General features: G+C 31.3%; 1 protein-coding gene across 2 annotated transcripts in view; it reads left to right on the top strand.

The window, feature by feature from the left end:
- Positions 1-18,381, top strand: part of LOC118187443 (proton channel OtopLc-like) — an 87,917-nt gene that overhangs the window by 6,099 nt on the left and 63,437 nt on the right. Inside the window, exon 1 of one of the 2 annotated variants that reach the window (XM_035357666.2) lies at positions 1,708-1,823. The exons of the other annotated variant lie outside the window; for it this stretch is intronic. Within the exon in view, the coding sequence (XP_035213557.1) occupies positions 1,820-1,823 (4 nt within the window). The 5' untranslated portion in view covers positions 1,708-1,819. Of the gene's footprint in view, positions 1-1,707; positions 1,824-18,381 lie in introns of those variants that run through there. 2 annotated transcript variants of the gene reach the window in all.

Here is an 18,381-nt window from a genome sequence, read left to right as displayed (position 1 = left end):
AATAAGTATTACCATTAAAAAAATTGCAATTTAAATACAAATACCCTCAAACACGCATATCACAGAAATTGAATTAATTTGGATACGTCTAAAAATTATAACATTTTGGCCATATTAAACAGCTGACCAAATTATCAGAAATATTTTCAAAATTAATAAATACTCAGAGTCTGTCTAACATTTTGTCCATAATCCAGTCTTATTAAAGAAAAACTATGAACAGTTTTAAGAAAATGTTTAATATTTAAACATTTGATTTATATAACAAATGTGCTAAACCTTGTGAGTATTTTGTTATTATTGGAAGACTACATACACTTATACAGCATGATTTTAAATGATTATGAGTCAAACAGCTAATGAAGGAAATAGTTAACTGTGATTACATTTCCACATGAAGGATAGTTGTAACCAAATAAATAAATTTTTCATTATCCTTTAATATCATGACTTCGAATCGAGAAAAATTAGGAAAACGAATTAGCTTTCCTTCCCCTTAAAATTCTGAAACCATGTGATTATTTTTTGTCATCTAATTTTAGATGATGCAATTATTTCAGGCACTGAACATTTCAGGTAATCGAAATAAGCATCTCTTTGCGTTAGAGACTGCCCTAAGTAAGAGGATAGAAAGCACCTATTATTTCTGTTTCTCTACAATCTGCCCCAAATAAACGGTTGTCCTAAGTAACTGGCAATTAGTTACATTTAAAAGCATCGACCACATATTGTACCTTTAATTTTTTAATAACCATCTGCCTCCTATACTCAAAGTTTTGCACAGAAAATCTTAACTCTCTGTCAGAATGTGAATATAATAATTAAATTTTTCGAAAAACGGTTTATTTTAGAAATGCACTAGTCAAAAACTAAGAATTAAGGTTAATATTTATTTTTACATTCTCATTTTTCCCTAAACAAATAAACAATAATTCACTTTCATTTTTTTCGTTTTTTTATTTTAAAATAAAATTATTTTTTAATATCCTTCAGAACTAAAAATTAAAACTCAAACAACACAAAAATCTTCGAATTTAGAGTTTTTTTCTTTTCTTTTCTGTTTTTTTTCCCCCGTGTTTAAAAACGAAGGATGCAATGAAATTATTTTATAGTTTGGTTTAAAGACCAGCTTCTTCCCGATCGAAGATTCTATTCATTAAGTGATCTTTTATAAATATATTGTAAAATGAAATTTCAATTTTTTAATAATTTAGAAGCATGTATTTAGGAGATTTTACTGTAAGAAAAACCTGAGAAAGTATTTTTGACTTCGAAAGACGTATCCTGCACTGAAAAAGTGTAAAATTTAGCCTATAAAACATCACTCAGAAGGCTGAAAATAATATCCTTGAAATGAAATAACCAGGTAAAAGAATTTGTGTTATTGTTAACATCATTTCGAAATGTATAAGACCATTTTCAGTCAAAAGTATTTGTCTTCTGACAAGTTAGAATAAAGACTATGACAAGTTAGATTCTTCTGACAAGTTAGACCATTTTCAGTCAAAAGTATTTGCTTCTGACAAGTTAGACTTAAAAGTTTACTGATAAGTCCAGGATCCAAAGTATTTCCATCTAACTATAGAAAAAATGAAGAAAGAAAAAAAGAAAAAGTAAAAGGTGTAACAATTCCTCCTACTCGAGTCTTCGTTTTAACTTTCTTTTTAATCTTGTATTCTGATAAGCTACATCTATCAGCTCTAGTAGCTGAAAAGCGATACCTGGTGGAAACTTTAGACACTACTTTAGTATCTATTCTTAGGAAGTAGACGTGTCTACGGAGATCTCTTACCAACCGCACAAAAGAAGAGGCCATTGAATGGGTATATTTTTGCTTTATAAAAAGCTGGTTCTTTTTTTAATCCTCTCTCCACAGGCGTTGCACGCATTGTGTAACACACTTTCATTTTAGTGAGCTATCCGAAGTTGTACTCTCTGAAGTTGAGCCTAAATTTAATGTTGGTATGACTTGGAAGAATACAGTACACATTTTGACTTCTCTTTAGATTAGTCATAAGTTTTGTATTGAAATACCTTCGGTTAATTATTCTCACTTAATGCTTAATATTAATTTTTTGCATGTAACTGCCATAATTTCAGTTTTGCTCCTTATTATTTGTGATTTTTTCCAAGTTTATTTTTTTATAATTTATAACAATTTTTAGAGTTAGTTCTTCCCTCACTGTTAAATAAATATGTGTATTTGCAACTATAAGGATTCCTGAGATGCGAAAGTAATGTACTCATAGTAATTCATTTTATGGTTTTTTTCATTTCTACAAATACAGAAAATTTTGTTTAGTGTAGTGTTTACTTCAAGAAGTGGAAGTTTGTCAGTATAAATACCGGAATTTTATCCACTTCAGTCTGTTCTGCTGGATGACGAAATGTTTTCATCCGCTGAAATATCAAGTTTTATTATGTAAGTCTTATCTTTAGAAGATACGTCGCAGCTTTTAAGATAACGTTAAGATTGTGTTCTAAATATTTCGCTCTTTTACTATTATTTAGAGTTTTAAAACAACTCCACGTTAAAAGATCTATTTAGCAGCCTTTGTAAAAATTGTTTTTAAATTTCCAAAAAACAGCATCTATAATAATACACTATTCCATCACTATGAGGGCAATATCCATATTAAATCTGTTTTTGCAATGTATTATCAGTTTTACAGAATAATATTTCTCGTGGATTATAGAAATGCTACCTGTGTTAATTTTATGTCCCTTCAAAAGGTTTTAATTGATTAGGCTGAAAGTTTATACAAACGAAAAGGTTTAAAAGGTAACCTAAAGAAAGCAAGGTTATATAAACCATTGCTTAGGCTTTTGATTTTCCTGTAAATATCTGGGACATTGGTACTCCGCAAGATGGCTTTTCTACGAGCACTGTCTTTCTTCTATCTGTTTCGCTACGTGGCTTTTCTGCGTAGAATTAGTAATCTGCGTAGGTAAAGAAATTCGTTTCAAATTGATTATCATCAGAATTTTTTTCAAAAGTATTATGGCGAAATTATTGTGTTTGTTAAAAAGAAAGATTTTTCAAATGATGTACCACGATGCATTTTTTGTGTCTCAAGAATTTAGAAAGGGTAGAAAAGACGCCAAATAAAACTAAGAAGTTTTAGGGGAAAGGTAAGTGTTTTAAGTAATATTTATTTGCCATAAAAGGTTGGTAAGAATGAAAAAGAATAACAGCTTATGAACTATTGGTTTATAAATATCTGAAGCAGTTATAGTACATCTTTGATTGAAAAGACTGAACTCGAACCCTATCAGAGTACTACGAATCCCATGAAACATCATTAAATAAAAATTTTCCACAGGTGCCAACGATAAGTTAATATATTTTGCTTCTACTTGTGCCAATGGATTGACTCACACGTTTTTAACTTAATAGGAACATTCCATAAAACATCATTATTTCTCACCAGAAAAGAAAAATATTTTCCAAAGTTTTACATTTCTTTTATTTTATCGAATTTTATCTATAGAATAAATTATGAATTATTTTCATGCATGACACAGGTCTGACCACAGCCTTAATGTTCATTTCTTAGAAGATAAAAATCTCGCTATAAGAAAGCGATGTGTCTCTTTATAATTTAATGCTGTTTGTAATATTCGTATGCTTAATAATAAATTAATGATGGTTAAAATTATACTCTTCAATTTGGTCAAACCATACAGAACCAACATGAAAAATTTACATTTATTTGCGTACAAAATTTTATGTGGTTTTCTATCTTACCCCCTTTACTCTCCCTTTTTTTTAGAGAGAACAGCTATAATATAAACACTATAAGTCGATCAGTTTCCAAGTTACCAGAGAATACTTGTCATTGATAATTTAAACTTTTCATAGATAACCAGCAAAACGAGGTAGCAATGTAAGGAAATGCATAAGTTTTCTTCATTGTAATGTTTACTTTGTTGACTAATCAACTCACAAAGATAAAGGATTTGCCTTAGAATAGATGCCTTCATGAAAGACTTACAAAGAGAACCTTGGATGTATTTATATTACACATGAACGAAACCATGAAAATATCATGATGCTAAACCTTTCGCGAACGGAAATCGGCTGTCATATCCACTCGAATAATATTTATGTAAATAAGTTATCCCTATACTGTTTTCCGCAAAATGAATTTTGTTTAACCAAAGCTTATACTTCTTTTATGTAAATTTTTTTGTCATAACCATGTTCTGTACTTCTGTAGAGTATATATATCTATACTCGAGTATATACTATATTACTATCCTGATTACTTTTAAATCTTTTCAGCAATGGGTTACCCTGCCATTTAATACTTATTGCATTGAGAAAGACAATAAGATAACTAGCATAAATGTTGTTGTTCTTTCTAAAAAAGGCGCACGATATTTTAACTTCTCATTTTTAATACCACTGCAAAGAATTCACATACTGCAATGAAAAACAATTAAACTTTCCGAAAGGAGAGTTTTCTGCACTTTTAAAATAAATCGAATTATCATTATAAACAAGCATTAGCGAAATCGTTTTAACGAAAGTTGTAGTAATTTTTTTCACATTCATAGATTAAGTGAGAAACGGGTACCTAGTTTACCGATTACGTCCTGTTTAGGTTATTGATTAAGACATTAAATGAGAATATAATCAGTTAAAATTAGGTAAACCAACTGATAGGTTATGATGCGCTTGCACTATGGATGTCATCATTTTGAAAGAGAACCAGCATTTTCACCTTTTGCACAAAGGTTGAAATATGCGCACTTATTTAATAATAAATACTTATATTCTTCATTGATTAAATATTTACTGAAGAAGTGAAAATAGTATCTTGGATTTGTTGAATCTCAAAGATAATGGATAATTGAAAACGAAAATTCATTTAATAGTCAGTTACAGAACTTAAGTATTTTTTATTCAGAGTAAACATTAACAAACTGCTTATTTAAATATAATTTCATTATGATTATGGAAATTTCGAAGTGCTTAAATTATCATTAGGAGAATGATTCTAAGTGCTGCATTCGATAATTATACCAAATAGGTGACTAGGTAGCTTTGTCTAAGCTTTTAAGCCACGTAATTTAGTTAACTATTGGTAACTCTACTCTAATATGACTAGAACTTATTAAAGTGCGCTCAACAGAAATTTTTCCAGAAGTTCCGGAAGAAAGGAACTTTTTATTTTGTTATCTTAATGTTTTTAGCCATTAATTCATTTTCCTTTACTTAATTTCCGCATAATGTACGCAAGTGTTAAGGTTTTTTTTTTTCTCCTTCCTTCAACATATTCATTTTCAGTAAGAACTACTGAATTATTAACGCTTCCTCCTTAAATGGAGCAAAGTGCTTTTATTTCAGCAAATACCTCTTGAGATTTACGTCAAAACAATTTTATGTTAAATCCTATTGCATATCCTTTTTAAAAACGAGCATGAACTATTTTCTTTAAATTTTTAGTGTTACTGAAACTGAAGGATACTTGTTACTGAAACTGAAGGATACATCTAATGTGCCTTATTAGATTCCTTTCTTGGCAGACACTGAAAGTTACGTCACATAGACGTGACTACTGTGTGTATTCTTAGCTACTCTGTAATGGTTGCATACACCTCATATTTTAACCCTTGAGAAGATGCTCTAAACAGACTGTAGAAATGACGCGGAGGTAAAGACATTCGTATAAAACGATAATCAGAGACTATATATGTACCTTCATAATCAATAATAATAGTATATAATTAAAACACATGACTAATGCTTATTAGTTTTCAAAAGCGAATACAGTGGAGAAGAATATTTCTGAATTTGTTAGTTGCCTCTGGGTGTTAAAAGCTTCTGATAAAATCTTCATGTAAGCACAGATGCTTCGGCATGTAACCTTCATTCATTCAATAGATTTGAAATGTAATGCTAAACGCTACAGGTTTTATTTATTAATATTTTAAGATTTAATTTAAGGACCTGATTAGATATTAACACACATATACCCTGACTTGCAAATTAAAATAATTATAACCTTTGCTTTAAAGATCAGCTGCTTGAGCTCACTTTCTACTGTTTGGGGAACGACAGTGTTAATCATCATATACTTCAGTCAAATATAAGAATGATTAGTAATTACTTTATCAGGTATTTTCTCGCTGCTTTCCACATGCCTTCGTGGTATAATTAGAAGCATACTCAATGCGTATTTAAGAGGTCCCAGGTTTGAGTCCCGGGAAGGGCACTACACATTTTTCACGTCTCCTGCTTCCAAAAACCGTAATGACTCTACAATTTAGTTTTACATATGTATATCTGAATTTATATTATGCAAATATATATTCAAGTCTATAATTTGACTAGTGGATCAAAGTGAAAATTAGCTCCACCTTCTGGGATATATTTCTATATTCAATACGAAAATCGTTTCAACGTTAATTTTATTCAAGCAATGGTTAATCAACTACATTTATCTCGTAACAGACAATTTAGCCTTTTTTCCCTAAAACGAAAGTCTCTTGTACATACCAAAACCCAATATAGCTTAGAAGATTGTTTTGGTAGTAATGTTTAACGGAGATATATGTTGTTAGATTAATGTTTAAAAATGGGTGATTTAATAAATATCTTCCTTACGTCAGGAGATATGGAATTGTACCCTTACAAATGAGATAATCTGATGTCATTGCGGTTAATAATACAAGCGGTAGACTTCGTTTTATCGTGATAAAAATATCTACCGTACTGAATAAATTTAAGGTAATAAACTTGTGTACTGACCTATTAATCTGATGTATTCATCTTTGAATATCATTTTAAGTTCTGCTTCCTGACGGATGTGTGAAGTTATGTTTCCGCTAATAAATTACTATTTTAATCGTGGCCTGGCAAGATTTTTAAACGAGACTTGGATCCATTAAAATGGTAATTGTTAGGGTTATATTCCGAATGCTTCGATTTATCTTAAACAATAAGTGTTATTATCGTATGCTTTTCTCAGAACAACGCTAACCGTCGTGGTTATCCGGGTAGAATAGAAACGTGCTATCCAACTTACAGACATCAATTGAAAATAGTCTACAAATATAATCACGAAACTTTCTCCGTTTCAGAATCATGTCCTCAAAGTAAAGCTTTTTAACTACTAATCCGCCAACATATTTTCTATAATGATCCTGACGAAATTCATAAAGCAGAGCTGAATGCATAGGGAATACACATGATGGTAGCAAATTGCGTGCATTCGCTCTTGCAACCATCTAAGTTCTGAACACTGAAATCATATGAATTTAGCTGAACTTCAGATTTTCGTGCGTGATAAAACCCGGGGCAGGCACGCTTCAGAAACCTCTTACACACGAAACGCTAAAAAGTTCATTTACTTCCCTTCCCCCCTCCCAGTCTACCGAAAAAAAATTCTGTCTTGTAATTACGCTGGATTATTTACAAAGGCACGCGCAAACTGATATTTAAAAGTGGCTTTGCTCGAGTAGACGTAAGCTAGGAAATTATATATTTGTTTATGTTCCCCCCCCCCTTACGCACGTTTTTTCGTATGCCGTATATGCTCGTACTCGCCTCTTTTTCGCGCCGACGACATTTTATGCGAGACAATGACGCATTTGTGTTGGAAATGAAGGACAGCCATTGATGATGTCGGCATTTAGAACTTCAAGCAATGCCACGAATTCTTCGTTAATTTAATGTTTATTTTAAGGTTGTTGTAATTCTTATTCCGTATCAAAAGAATAACACATTCATACGCCACAGATGCGTTCAAAATAGTTCGTTAGTATCTGGTTCAAAGATATTTTCTCAACATCTGATCAATTTTATCTAATATTTTTATCAGATTAACACGTCATGGAACAAACGGGCTTTGAACTTCCATTTCATGCTTAATTGGAAGAGAAATGCGCAATTGCAGAATTTAAAAATCAAGCAAAAAGAGGCAACTTTGCATTTGCTCATTTTGAATAAAATTCAGTCAAGTTTATTCAAAATCTACACCGTACGAAGGTTTTTTTTTTTTTTTTTTGTCTAATTTCAAATCTATTTAAAGTTTTTTTTAACAGTGTTTTAAATGAAGAAATACTAGTATACTGTTCATTTCAGTATTGATGAACTTTAATGAAAATACTTTATAAATAGGATTAACATAATAATTATTTGCAAACTTATAGTATCATTTGTCAGCTTCATATTTTCGCCTTAAAGTCTTAATGTAGGCGTATTAAGTTTTTCAAAATGAAGTATTATTGAAGGTTATTCACACTTAAAAAATAATTTTTCACTTATAAGACTAATTTTGAAGTAAAACATTTAATGAAATCTTGAGGTTGAGCTCAGCATTAGCAGTCTGTTGTTGTTAACTCTCAGCAGTCAGATAAAAGTGTTCGAAATAAATAATTTTACATGAATTAAAACTTCTAAATGTAAGTGGGCTTCCTAAATGAAAGTTCAGAATTTACTCACAATTCCTTTTTTTTTTTCCTTTCCCCTTGGTCGGTTACAAATAATCGAGGGAGATTTATACAAATCTTAATTTTTTTTCAAACATCAGAGCTCATTACAATAATTCATCTTGGCATCGTAACAACATTTTTGACGCCATCAAGTACACTGAGCCTTTTTAGAACGCTTAGATAACGCATTTTCAATCAAATGTACTGAGCATTTTTTAAAGGAGATAGTAGAAACAAAAGCAAAATAGAAACAGCAAAACTTATCCTAAGGATTTAAACCCTTTGACTTTCGAGATGTACTTCTACGAAGTAGAAAACTCTTTCTAGACAGAGACGTTTTTAATGTTTAGAATGCTTATGATCAGCACAATGCACTTATGTTTCGTTTCCTACAACTGGTCACTTGCTCGGGAGCAATTCGTCAGAATAGGCGAGTCGATCGGCGCCAAGAATGCTACTCAGGTGCACCAGAGAGGGTGGACAGATTTTGCGTCCTCAAGAGGGGGAACGGGAGAAACTTAGGGAGTGAAGCAAGGCGATCAAGATTTGAAGCTCTGGGAAATATCTGGGAAATAGGGAGCCTTCTGTTAACCACTCTGAAATCCAGAGCGGCATTCTGTTTCAAATTCATATTAAGAATTGTCACACCAATGGCCGAGCGGTTAAGACCGCTGAATACTGCCCAGCTGAATAGAATAGGATGTTACGTATGTTTATTTTTCGTGGTTTTCTTCGTGTGTAATATGAATACGAGCCATAACATCCTATTCCTTAAAAAGTGCTCTACGAAGCATCCCCCTTAAGTAGATAACCCTCGCATGCTTTGTCATACTCAGATGTAGGCCATCTGAATGTTAACATCTGAGTGGCCTAACCATGTTAACAATTTTAATCACTTTTACTGCTAATTTTCAATGGCCTTCTCACTCACTTTTCATGGTCGATTCAAACAAATATTTAAGCATATTTCTTTTTCAGATACATATATTGTTAGTAGTAAGAGCTCCTGCTGTTTGTAGAAGTTGACGAATTTTTTTTTAATCCCTAACGTATATTCCGGCAACAGGTTTTCTTTTAATCCATTTATTTTAGCTATCTTTGTATTGCCTGATACAGTTTACCTTCAACTGAAAAATACTCGAATGTACTCGAATAACTGACATTATCTCTTATATTTTCAGCTTTTTTTTGATTTCAGTTGTATCACAACATAATTAAATTTCGTATTTCAGCAGTTATTCTATTTATAATGAACTATGTTCCCACTTCATTAAACTATATATATGTTTGTATTTTCTTACAAAAATGTGGAATTTTAGTCATTTGTAAGATTCATAACTGTCAATGGTTTGTGACTGCTATTCTATCTAATGTGTTGGAACTCCAAATTTGCAATCGCCTCGAATAAAAGCAACCAATGTCTTTCATAATTAAATTTCTTATTTATAAAAAATTCATGAAATTGCTATATTTAAAAACTTTTTAATATTTTCTATTATAGAACAACATGCACCGAATAATTTTCTGTAGAACGATATATACGCCAACTTAACATATCTAACGAGAAAATATAATTCCTTGTGAACTCATTTTGACTGTGGTAAAATGTTTCTAAACTCAGATATATCTGTTAGGTTAGTTATTTCTCAAATAAGTAAACAAAGAGTAAAATACACAGAGTAAATTTTATAATAAAAAGAGTAAAAAATTTTTATTATTGGCAATACTTACTTTGAAAACAATAGCGGTGTTATGAGAGATAAAAGTAACGCATTTAATTTAATGATGCCTATACGCAACGCTACAATATATCTTTCTGTAGAAAAGTGTGTATAATCATTAGGTTATTTAAGCAGGAGATGTGAAAAATGTGCAGTTTCCTCACCGGGACTCTTTAAATAAATAATACATTCGCCGTAAACTCACGTGTTTCAAAACAAAGTTATGTTTGAATTTTTATTACCTATTTTATTTGACAATATTATTAAACAGAGAATTGATGATTGCGCGAAACATTTAGAAGAAGAACTAGTTGCTCAAGTAAAAAAGAGCAAGTTTTTTCTCTTGCAAATAGATGAAAGCACAGATATCGATGATAATGCAAATCTAATCTGTTTTATCAGATATGTTGACGAAGACACCATACAAAAAAAAAAAAAAAAAAAAAAATTGTTTTGGTAAAAGGCTACCGACAAGAACGACTTCAGATGAAATTTTTAAGGCTACCAATGATTTTGTCACTAGTCGCGTTATTGATTGGATGAAGTGTGTTGGGCTAAGTAGCGACGGAGCACGTGGAATGGCGGGCTGCCATAAAGGTTTGTTTAAACAAATTCAAGAATTAGAAATTAATTGTGCATGGGTGCACTGTAGTATGCATAAGCAAGCGTTGGCAGTAAAACGGATGCCTTTAAATTTAAACATGACTTTGGAAGAATGTGTCAAGTTTGTAAACTACGCAAAGTCTCGTCCATTAAATAGCAGACTTTTTATCGAATTATGCAAGGAAATGGGGAGTGATCAAAAACACCTCCTTTTGTATTGTAATTCACGATGGCTTTCAAAAAGAAACGTTTTAAAACGTCTGTTTGAGATAAAAGACGAAGCCTTGGTATTTCTGAATGAACACCCACCATCTAAAAAGGATGCTATTTTTCCATTTAAGGATAGATTCTACGATTTCGAGTGGTTAATAAAAGTAGCTTATTTGTGCAACATATTTGCTACTTTCAATGAATTGAATTTAAATTTGCAAGGCTTTGGTTTAAATATTTTCAAAGTATCGCAAAAAGTCACTGCAATAATTAAAAAAGTGACTCTGTGGAAACAAAGACTTTCAAATGGAAGTTTTAAATCTTTTGAAGCATTACTCAAATTTATTGAAACCTATTCAAACTACGATGAAGAAGATTTACATCCTGAAACACTATCAGTTTCAATTCAAGAACACCTAGCTAATAAATAGTTTTAAAGACTACTTTCCGGGTATTCCTTCAAATAACATGTGGATTAAAGATCCTTTTTCTGTCGGTAATGAAAAGGAAGAAATGTTTAAGTGAACAAGAAGTTGATAATTTAATTGAAATTTCACGCGACACCGATCTTAAAAAAGTATTTGAAACTGTACCACTAATTAATTTTTGGTTGTGCTGTCAAAAGGAATATCCAAGCGTAAGCGAAAAAGCGATACAATTTTTAATGCCTTTTGTCACCACTTATACGTGTGAAACTGAATTCTCAGCTTTGATGTACTTAAAAAATAAGTATCGGAACAGATTGGATGTCGAACCTAATTTGAGAATAAAATTAACATCCTTAAGTCCTAATTTGAAATTACTATGTGATGAAAAACAACATCATCCTTCGCACTAAGGTCAAAATATGTAAAACAAAATTTACTTTACTTACTTTAAGTTTTAAATGAAGATAATGGATTGTCTTTAATTACTTATGTTTTTGTTATATAATTATTTTGCAATTTTTGTGTAAAAAATAAACAAACAAATAAATTGAATTTTGATTTTTACTAAAAAATAAAATTTGTTTGGTAAATAAATGTTTTTTATATAAGGTGGGTCGCGAAAAAATTTAAAATTTCGTATCGGGCCGCGGTCAGAAAAGTTTGGGAAACGCTGTTATATACAATGAAAAGTATCTGGTGCATATATATATTTAGTGTGTGTGTGTGTTTCAGTTGAACTGTGTTCAATTATGCAAGAACTATGAATATTTTTAGATTCATAGTTCATTCACTATTATATTTCAAATCATAATACCAAAACTCATAATAATATTTAATCATATTGTTATGTGTTAAAAATGACACTTATAATAACTTAGAGTTTTGAAATGAAAAGCACTAAAAATTCCTTTCTGATAAATTGCAAATAACATTGGAATGGTATAAAGAGTTATATGGCTAATATAAAAAGAATCGCACTCATGTTTCAAGAATTTTTTAATTATTTTTATTTTTCTTGCTTTTAACGAAGCAAAACCATGAATTATTTGTTCAAAACCTACTTCATCACTTAATTCCATAATCCAATAGAATGGCCATGTTTGAAATAGAATAACTATGCTTGAACGAATAGTCATGCTGATAAGAAACAGTGATGTTTGCCAAGCTCATAAAACACGCTCATAAAATGATCCTGTTTGAAAATGGAACCATTTTAAATGATCCACGCTTGTAGCTGCTTTCGTGTTCAGAATTATAGAAACAGCGAGGTTTCAAAAACCAGATATTTCTGACTTAATTTCTGCAGTATTTATATCATTCGGATAATTAAGTACTAAACTGGTTCGTTAAATTATCTAAATCCAATGACATAAATTTTTCATCACTTAGAAATTGAAAAATCTTTTGGTATTTCGTTTAATTTTCCCTACCTCCGTTTCGTTTGTGACATTGAAACATTCTAACATTTCATTAATTTCCGCAATGAACAAGGTTTGGTCTGAAAAATTTGTTTTCTTATCGAGAGATACTTTCTTATCAAGAGATACTTGACAATCTTATTTATTAACTTCTGCTCGAATTATATTACTTCGCACATTTATCTCAAAATCTGAACTTGCAAATTTCTAAGGTATACATTCAGAAAAATGTTCTCTCAGCTACTGGAAAGACAGACTTAATCCCTTTCAGTATGTTAAGCTAAACTTGCAACTTTCATTTTAAGAAATATTGCAAAAATTTTTCTTAGCAATTTTTGGAATGATAAGCCCTACGCTTCCGGTTTTCTTTGTTGATGTTAGTATCCAGAAGTGACCGAATGGATAACAATGGAAGCTTTCCCTGGTACGGTTCATAGTGAAAGAGTTGGTTGTGTAGAGTCAATTGGTTGGTGTCATGAGTAATTTGAAAACGAGACAGTTCCTATAGAATGTTATCCGAGAAAGCATCCTTCTTAAAGCCCTGCTTGCTTTCCTTTATAATCTATAAATCAAAGAATCAGGCATTTATATTCGTTCACTTATTATAATCAAGAGAATTGTTGTTGTAAGAAAGGCTTATTTGAGCTTGAGCAGAACTTTATATCAACAACAAACTGTAGGCAGGTGTGTCACCATCCACTAGTTCGTGGACACTTGAAAAGCTTGTTATGGCGAAGTAAGTTTTGTATTTCAAATAGAGTTACTAATGTCGGCAGCGTGCTACTTTCTAAGCAAATTTAATCTATGCAGTTCATTCAACAAACATAAATTAGACTTTAATACGTTAATTCTAACAACATAGAAAACTGCATGTACTTCAGGATTTTTGAAAATAATTTAATGCTATTAATCCATAGATTATCCAGCTAAGTTGTTTAAACGTAATGCGATAAAAAGACGTATCAAAGAAGCATGACCTCAGTAAGGCAATGAAATAAGTAAGATAATATGCATTTAAATAATATTGCTGCTTATCATTGACACGGACGCTGGTCAAACAAAATTTGAGAGTCACCATCTTGACCGAGAAGGAGACATATGAAAGAAGATTAACGGACGTCAAAAACAGCTAGTTAGCGGAGCCAATAAAAGCAGTGCTGTAAATACAATGCTTCTAAATTATTATAAATAATATTGGCAAAATTGCGTTATTATTAATACATTCTAATGCATTTAGTTGCATTTCAAAGGCGAAAGATAAAAAAATATATATATATAAAGATATAAAAATCAAAATTTTCTTTAACAGAAATTTCTGACTTTTCTTAGCTAATTTGGCGTCCCTTCTTGTTATTCACCTGAGGCAGGGACCCTTGTCCTGGCTCTAATCAAAAGCAAAGGATATTCGAAATTAAGAGTATGAAATTAGTCGCTATTTGTGAGATGTAAATAGTTATCTACAATCAGTTTGAGTTGAGTCTCGAACATTAAAATATGCGTATTTCAAATATTTTTTCGTTCTTACCTGAAAATTTTAAAGATATGTGAGTTAGTAATATTAAGAAATGCATATATTGTTTTTAAATCATTCAGTTTATTATAGGAAATCTGCTGTTGATAAATCTGCTGTAAGTTGAGATATAAATCAAATATCACTTACCGCGTGGAACGGCAATAGCAATTTTCAACTTCCTCTGCTTCATTCGCCTTTAAACTACTAGTGTGCGCGGCTTCGTGTTTAAAACGAACCGGATGACGTTTTGACAATGTAACGTAAGGCGAAGAGTTCAAAGACAAAGGCTCTAAGACTTTCTGACTTATATTAGTTAAAGGTGGGATCAAACGAATGAGCATTCAATCAAATGATTAAATTCCATACGCTTAAATAATTTATAGGCATTTCTTGTTTTATATATTTTTCAAAATTTCTTTTGCGATGGAGATTTATATTTCAGAACTTTTATTGCTTTAGATAAAATAACATATGGGACATATTTTGCGCATTGTATTAACTACTAAGTTCAATAGAAATAACGCCTGTGAGTTAAACATTGAAGTCACGGAAATTGCATCATTTGTCATCTGTTCCGCGTATTGATTGGAATAGTCAAACTAACCCTCTTTGTCAGTTAATGTACTGTTACTAAAGAACTGTGAAATCAATCAAATTTTTCAATAAAAGTTTGCTAGAATAAAAGATTTTAAACTTCTGATTGATATTAATAAATTTCATTACTACATGACTGGTAAGAAGACTACGAATTAGATTTGGAACTTACAGTATGGAATTGCTGTTTGTTTCATAGTATTCACCAATAAATTTGGATGCTTCCAATTCAGGATATAACGGCATAATAAGATTCAAATATACATTTTTAAAATCCATGTGCACGCAAATTCATATGATATAGAACTATAAAGAGCATAAAGAAAATCTGTTGTCATTGAGACCAATCATCCTGATATGAATGTAATCCTTATAGGTAAAAGGTCTGCAGTAACCTTCAGTTGAGAGAAAATCTATGTAACAGTTTTTGAATTTCTCAGTACATGTAAAAGTCAAGATGTGACAGCTACTATTTACAAGTACATCATGCAGAAGCTTCACATAATTATTGCTTAAACAACTGTTAACAAATGTTACCTTTCGTAACTATTTTTCAGCTCTGCAAAAAATAAAAAATTCGTTCAATATTTTATTATTATTTTCTAATAAAATAATATTTTACATAGCTCCTGGACATTTCTGTTGTAGCGAATCTTGCTGATGCATTTTGCTTAGTGGAAAAGAGGCATATTTATGTAATTGAAAAACATTTACTCCCTGGTGATAAGAACATTACATTAAGCAATGTTCCTGTTCGCTATCAAATTAGGATCCTATCTTGAATCAAAGGTCCATTTAAAAGCAAAGTATACAACTCTTTAATTCTAAAAGAACATAGCTGACATATGCTGTGAGACAAAACAAAAACTAAAAGTAAATCTGAAGACAGGAAGCTTTGTTTAGAACTACACTTCTGAAGGCCCGGAGAATTTCGGTTCAGATATTGCATTAAGTGTCTCACCCTTTGACAAGTGTCATCCATTTTCACTAAGCTCAGGCAAATCGCCAGCTTTGGACTGTCGGTGATAATCATGCTGATAAACAGATAAAGATTTTTTTTTTTTGCTTCTTCATATGATTTGGGTTAGCATTTTGAAACATACGTTTGTGCTTTTTCCCCATCTTAAAGATGTATAAGATAGGAAACGACACATCTACCTCTAGAAGCATCACCGCGGTTTAATTTGGGCCAAGAAAAATGCTTTATTGGTCATACTAATTATAAGAAGACGTCTATGAAGATATGTTTCATTTTTAATGTACTTCCATTCGAAAGTATGTTTAATATAGCCGAATTATTTATTATATGATTTCGTAAGAAATTTTAACACAGTCTCCCCTTATGGTGTATCCTCGGCAATATTCTCGATAAATGATTCTTCGATTTGGCCGTTCCCGACGAATGCTTTGCAAACAAATATCCAGCCACTGTGGAGGGGGGCATATAAACAAATGAATAGATTTAAAAAATACTTCTAATTATAATTGAATGCTTGTTGTTAGTTAAATAATAATGAGAATCAATTGCTAGTGATAGTTTTCTTGAATGTTTAAATTTTGTTCTGAGAATTTTTTAATAAGTTATCTTGTTCCTAAAATTTTGTCCTCTCCTTTATATAAATGGAACAGAAAATTATTTCCATTAGTTACATTTTTTGTTTAGATATAGTACAATTTCTCATTTAAAATACTTAAAAAAATTTTTATAAAGCGTATAGGGCAACCTAGTTGTTTGAAATGAAAAGATTGTAATGACTTTCTCTCTTCTCGTAATATAAAATTGTGCTGAACTTTTCTGTACGGTATAGTGATATATTTAGAGTTATATTAGATATAAATTGAAAGAAATTTGCATTTTTTTCTATGGTTTCTCAATACGACTCAATCTTAATAATCTGCAATACATTCAAGAAGTTCTGTAGGTCTAGAAATTTCTTACTAAGTGAATGTCCCTATCTGTGCTATTAGAAAACTAGGAAATATGGTTTCAGTATTATTGAAGTGAGAAGCATAGTTGCCGAAGCTTACAGCAATGTTCTGGTTTTCCCCATGTGCAAGGTGTGTATGATTAAGTTTCTCTTAGACATTCTCCAAGAAGTCTTCCTTCCCCTTAGACATATAGCCCCCATGCGTTTTTAAATAGTCTAACGTAACTGTTACCACTAATGTTCTATGCTTATGGAGCAAGTGTTTGGCCATTTGGAGGAAAAAAAAGAATGTGTATGTGGAAATCCCAAAAGTATATAATCTTAAATTATCACTTCTTTGCAAATATGATGAGCTACTGAACGATTGATTTTGTAGTAGTAAAATACATGTGCCGAAAGTTCTCAAACTATATACTCTGATGACTTGTGTTTGTTTAGTGAAGTTTCATTCCCTCCTTTTTTGTGAGTGTCATTAAATTTCTGTTATCTGCAGTCACTTTATATAAATTATAAGTTTCATATGTACTTAGAATTCCATTAGGAAGGTATATGGCTAAAGCTTTAATGCAGTGTTGGTTACGTCCGATTCGTTTCCCAAGCGTCAAATCATCAGGATGCATAGAAATTTCGGGGTTATACCAATGTTCGGCATAACAGGCATACCCCGTTGATTTTGTTCCACGCAGACATCCCATCCTAAGTAGACTGCTTTGACATGGTCTCTTTTAAACGGCTAATCGACTAAATTATTTTGAATAAATCATGATAACGTTCCCTTATATAATCTCTTATGCAAAGCAAACTACCATCTGCTAATAATATCAAAAAAAAATCAGTTTTAAAAATGATTTTTTGAAAATTAAAAAAATTTAAATATAAGTGTTACCGGATTAAAATTTTCGAGTTTAAGGTAAGCGCTAATTACCTCTCTTCTTTGAAGAGAAAAACAAGGTCTCCTTCTTAAAAGTGAAAAACAGGGTTTGAAGTGCTTGTGCATCAAAGATTTAAATTACCCTTCTTCAAGAGCACGCTTTATTCGCTTGTTTTTACCATAATTTTTGCATTATACGTTTCGCTTGAGTTAATACCGCTGCAGCTTTCATTTGGAAAAGACACTTATTTCTTTATACGGCGCACTCTTGGTGAGTTTATTAGAAGACGCAGTCAGGAGGAGGGAGAGGGGATGTGGAGATTTGATGCTTTGTTTATTATGTTTAACCCTCCTTTGCTTCCTTCAGTGATATTTCGAGTGAGACTTAGAAAGGTCTTTTTCTTTCTTTTATGGAACAATAGACAGGCCTTGAGATTTATCTTTTGAATAATCGCATTTGGTTCCGGATGTCTTTCTTGAAGCAAGATTTGGAACGGGGTTGTATCGTATTTCCGGATTTTAACTTTGTACTTTTATTCTATATTGGTATAAAATTGACATCGTGATGTGTCACCAAAGAATATAGGATAGAAAAAGACGAAATTTACTCGAAAAAAAATGTGAAATATTCGCTATTTTGAGGAACAAACATT

The sequence above is a fragment of the Stegodyphus dumicola genome, chromosome X2, assembly GCF_044657685.1.
Source record: "Stegodyphus dumicola isolate Sdum_Otavi_A_Nest chromosome X2, ASM4465768v1".
In the NCBI taxonomy this organism is placed as follows: Eukaryota; Metazoa; Arthropoda; class Arachnida; order Araneae; family Eresidae; genus Stegodyphus; species Stegodyphus dumicola.
The sequence above is the reverse complement of the archived record's forward strand: the minus strand, read 5'-3'. Positions and strand labels throughout refer to the sequence as shown.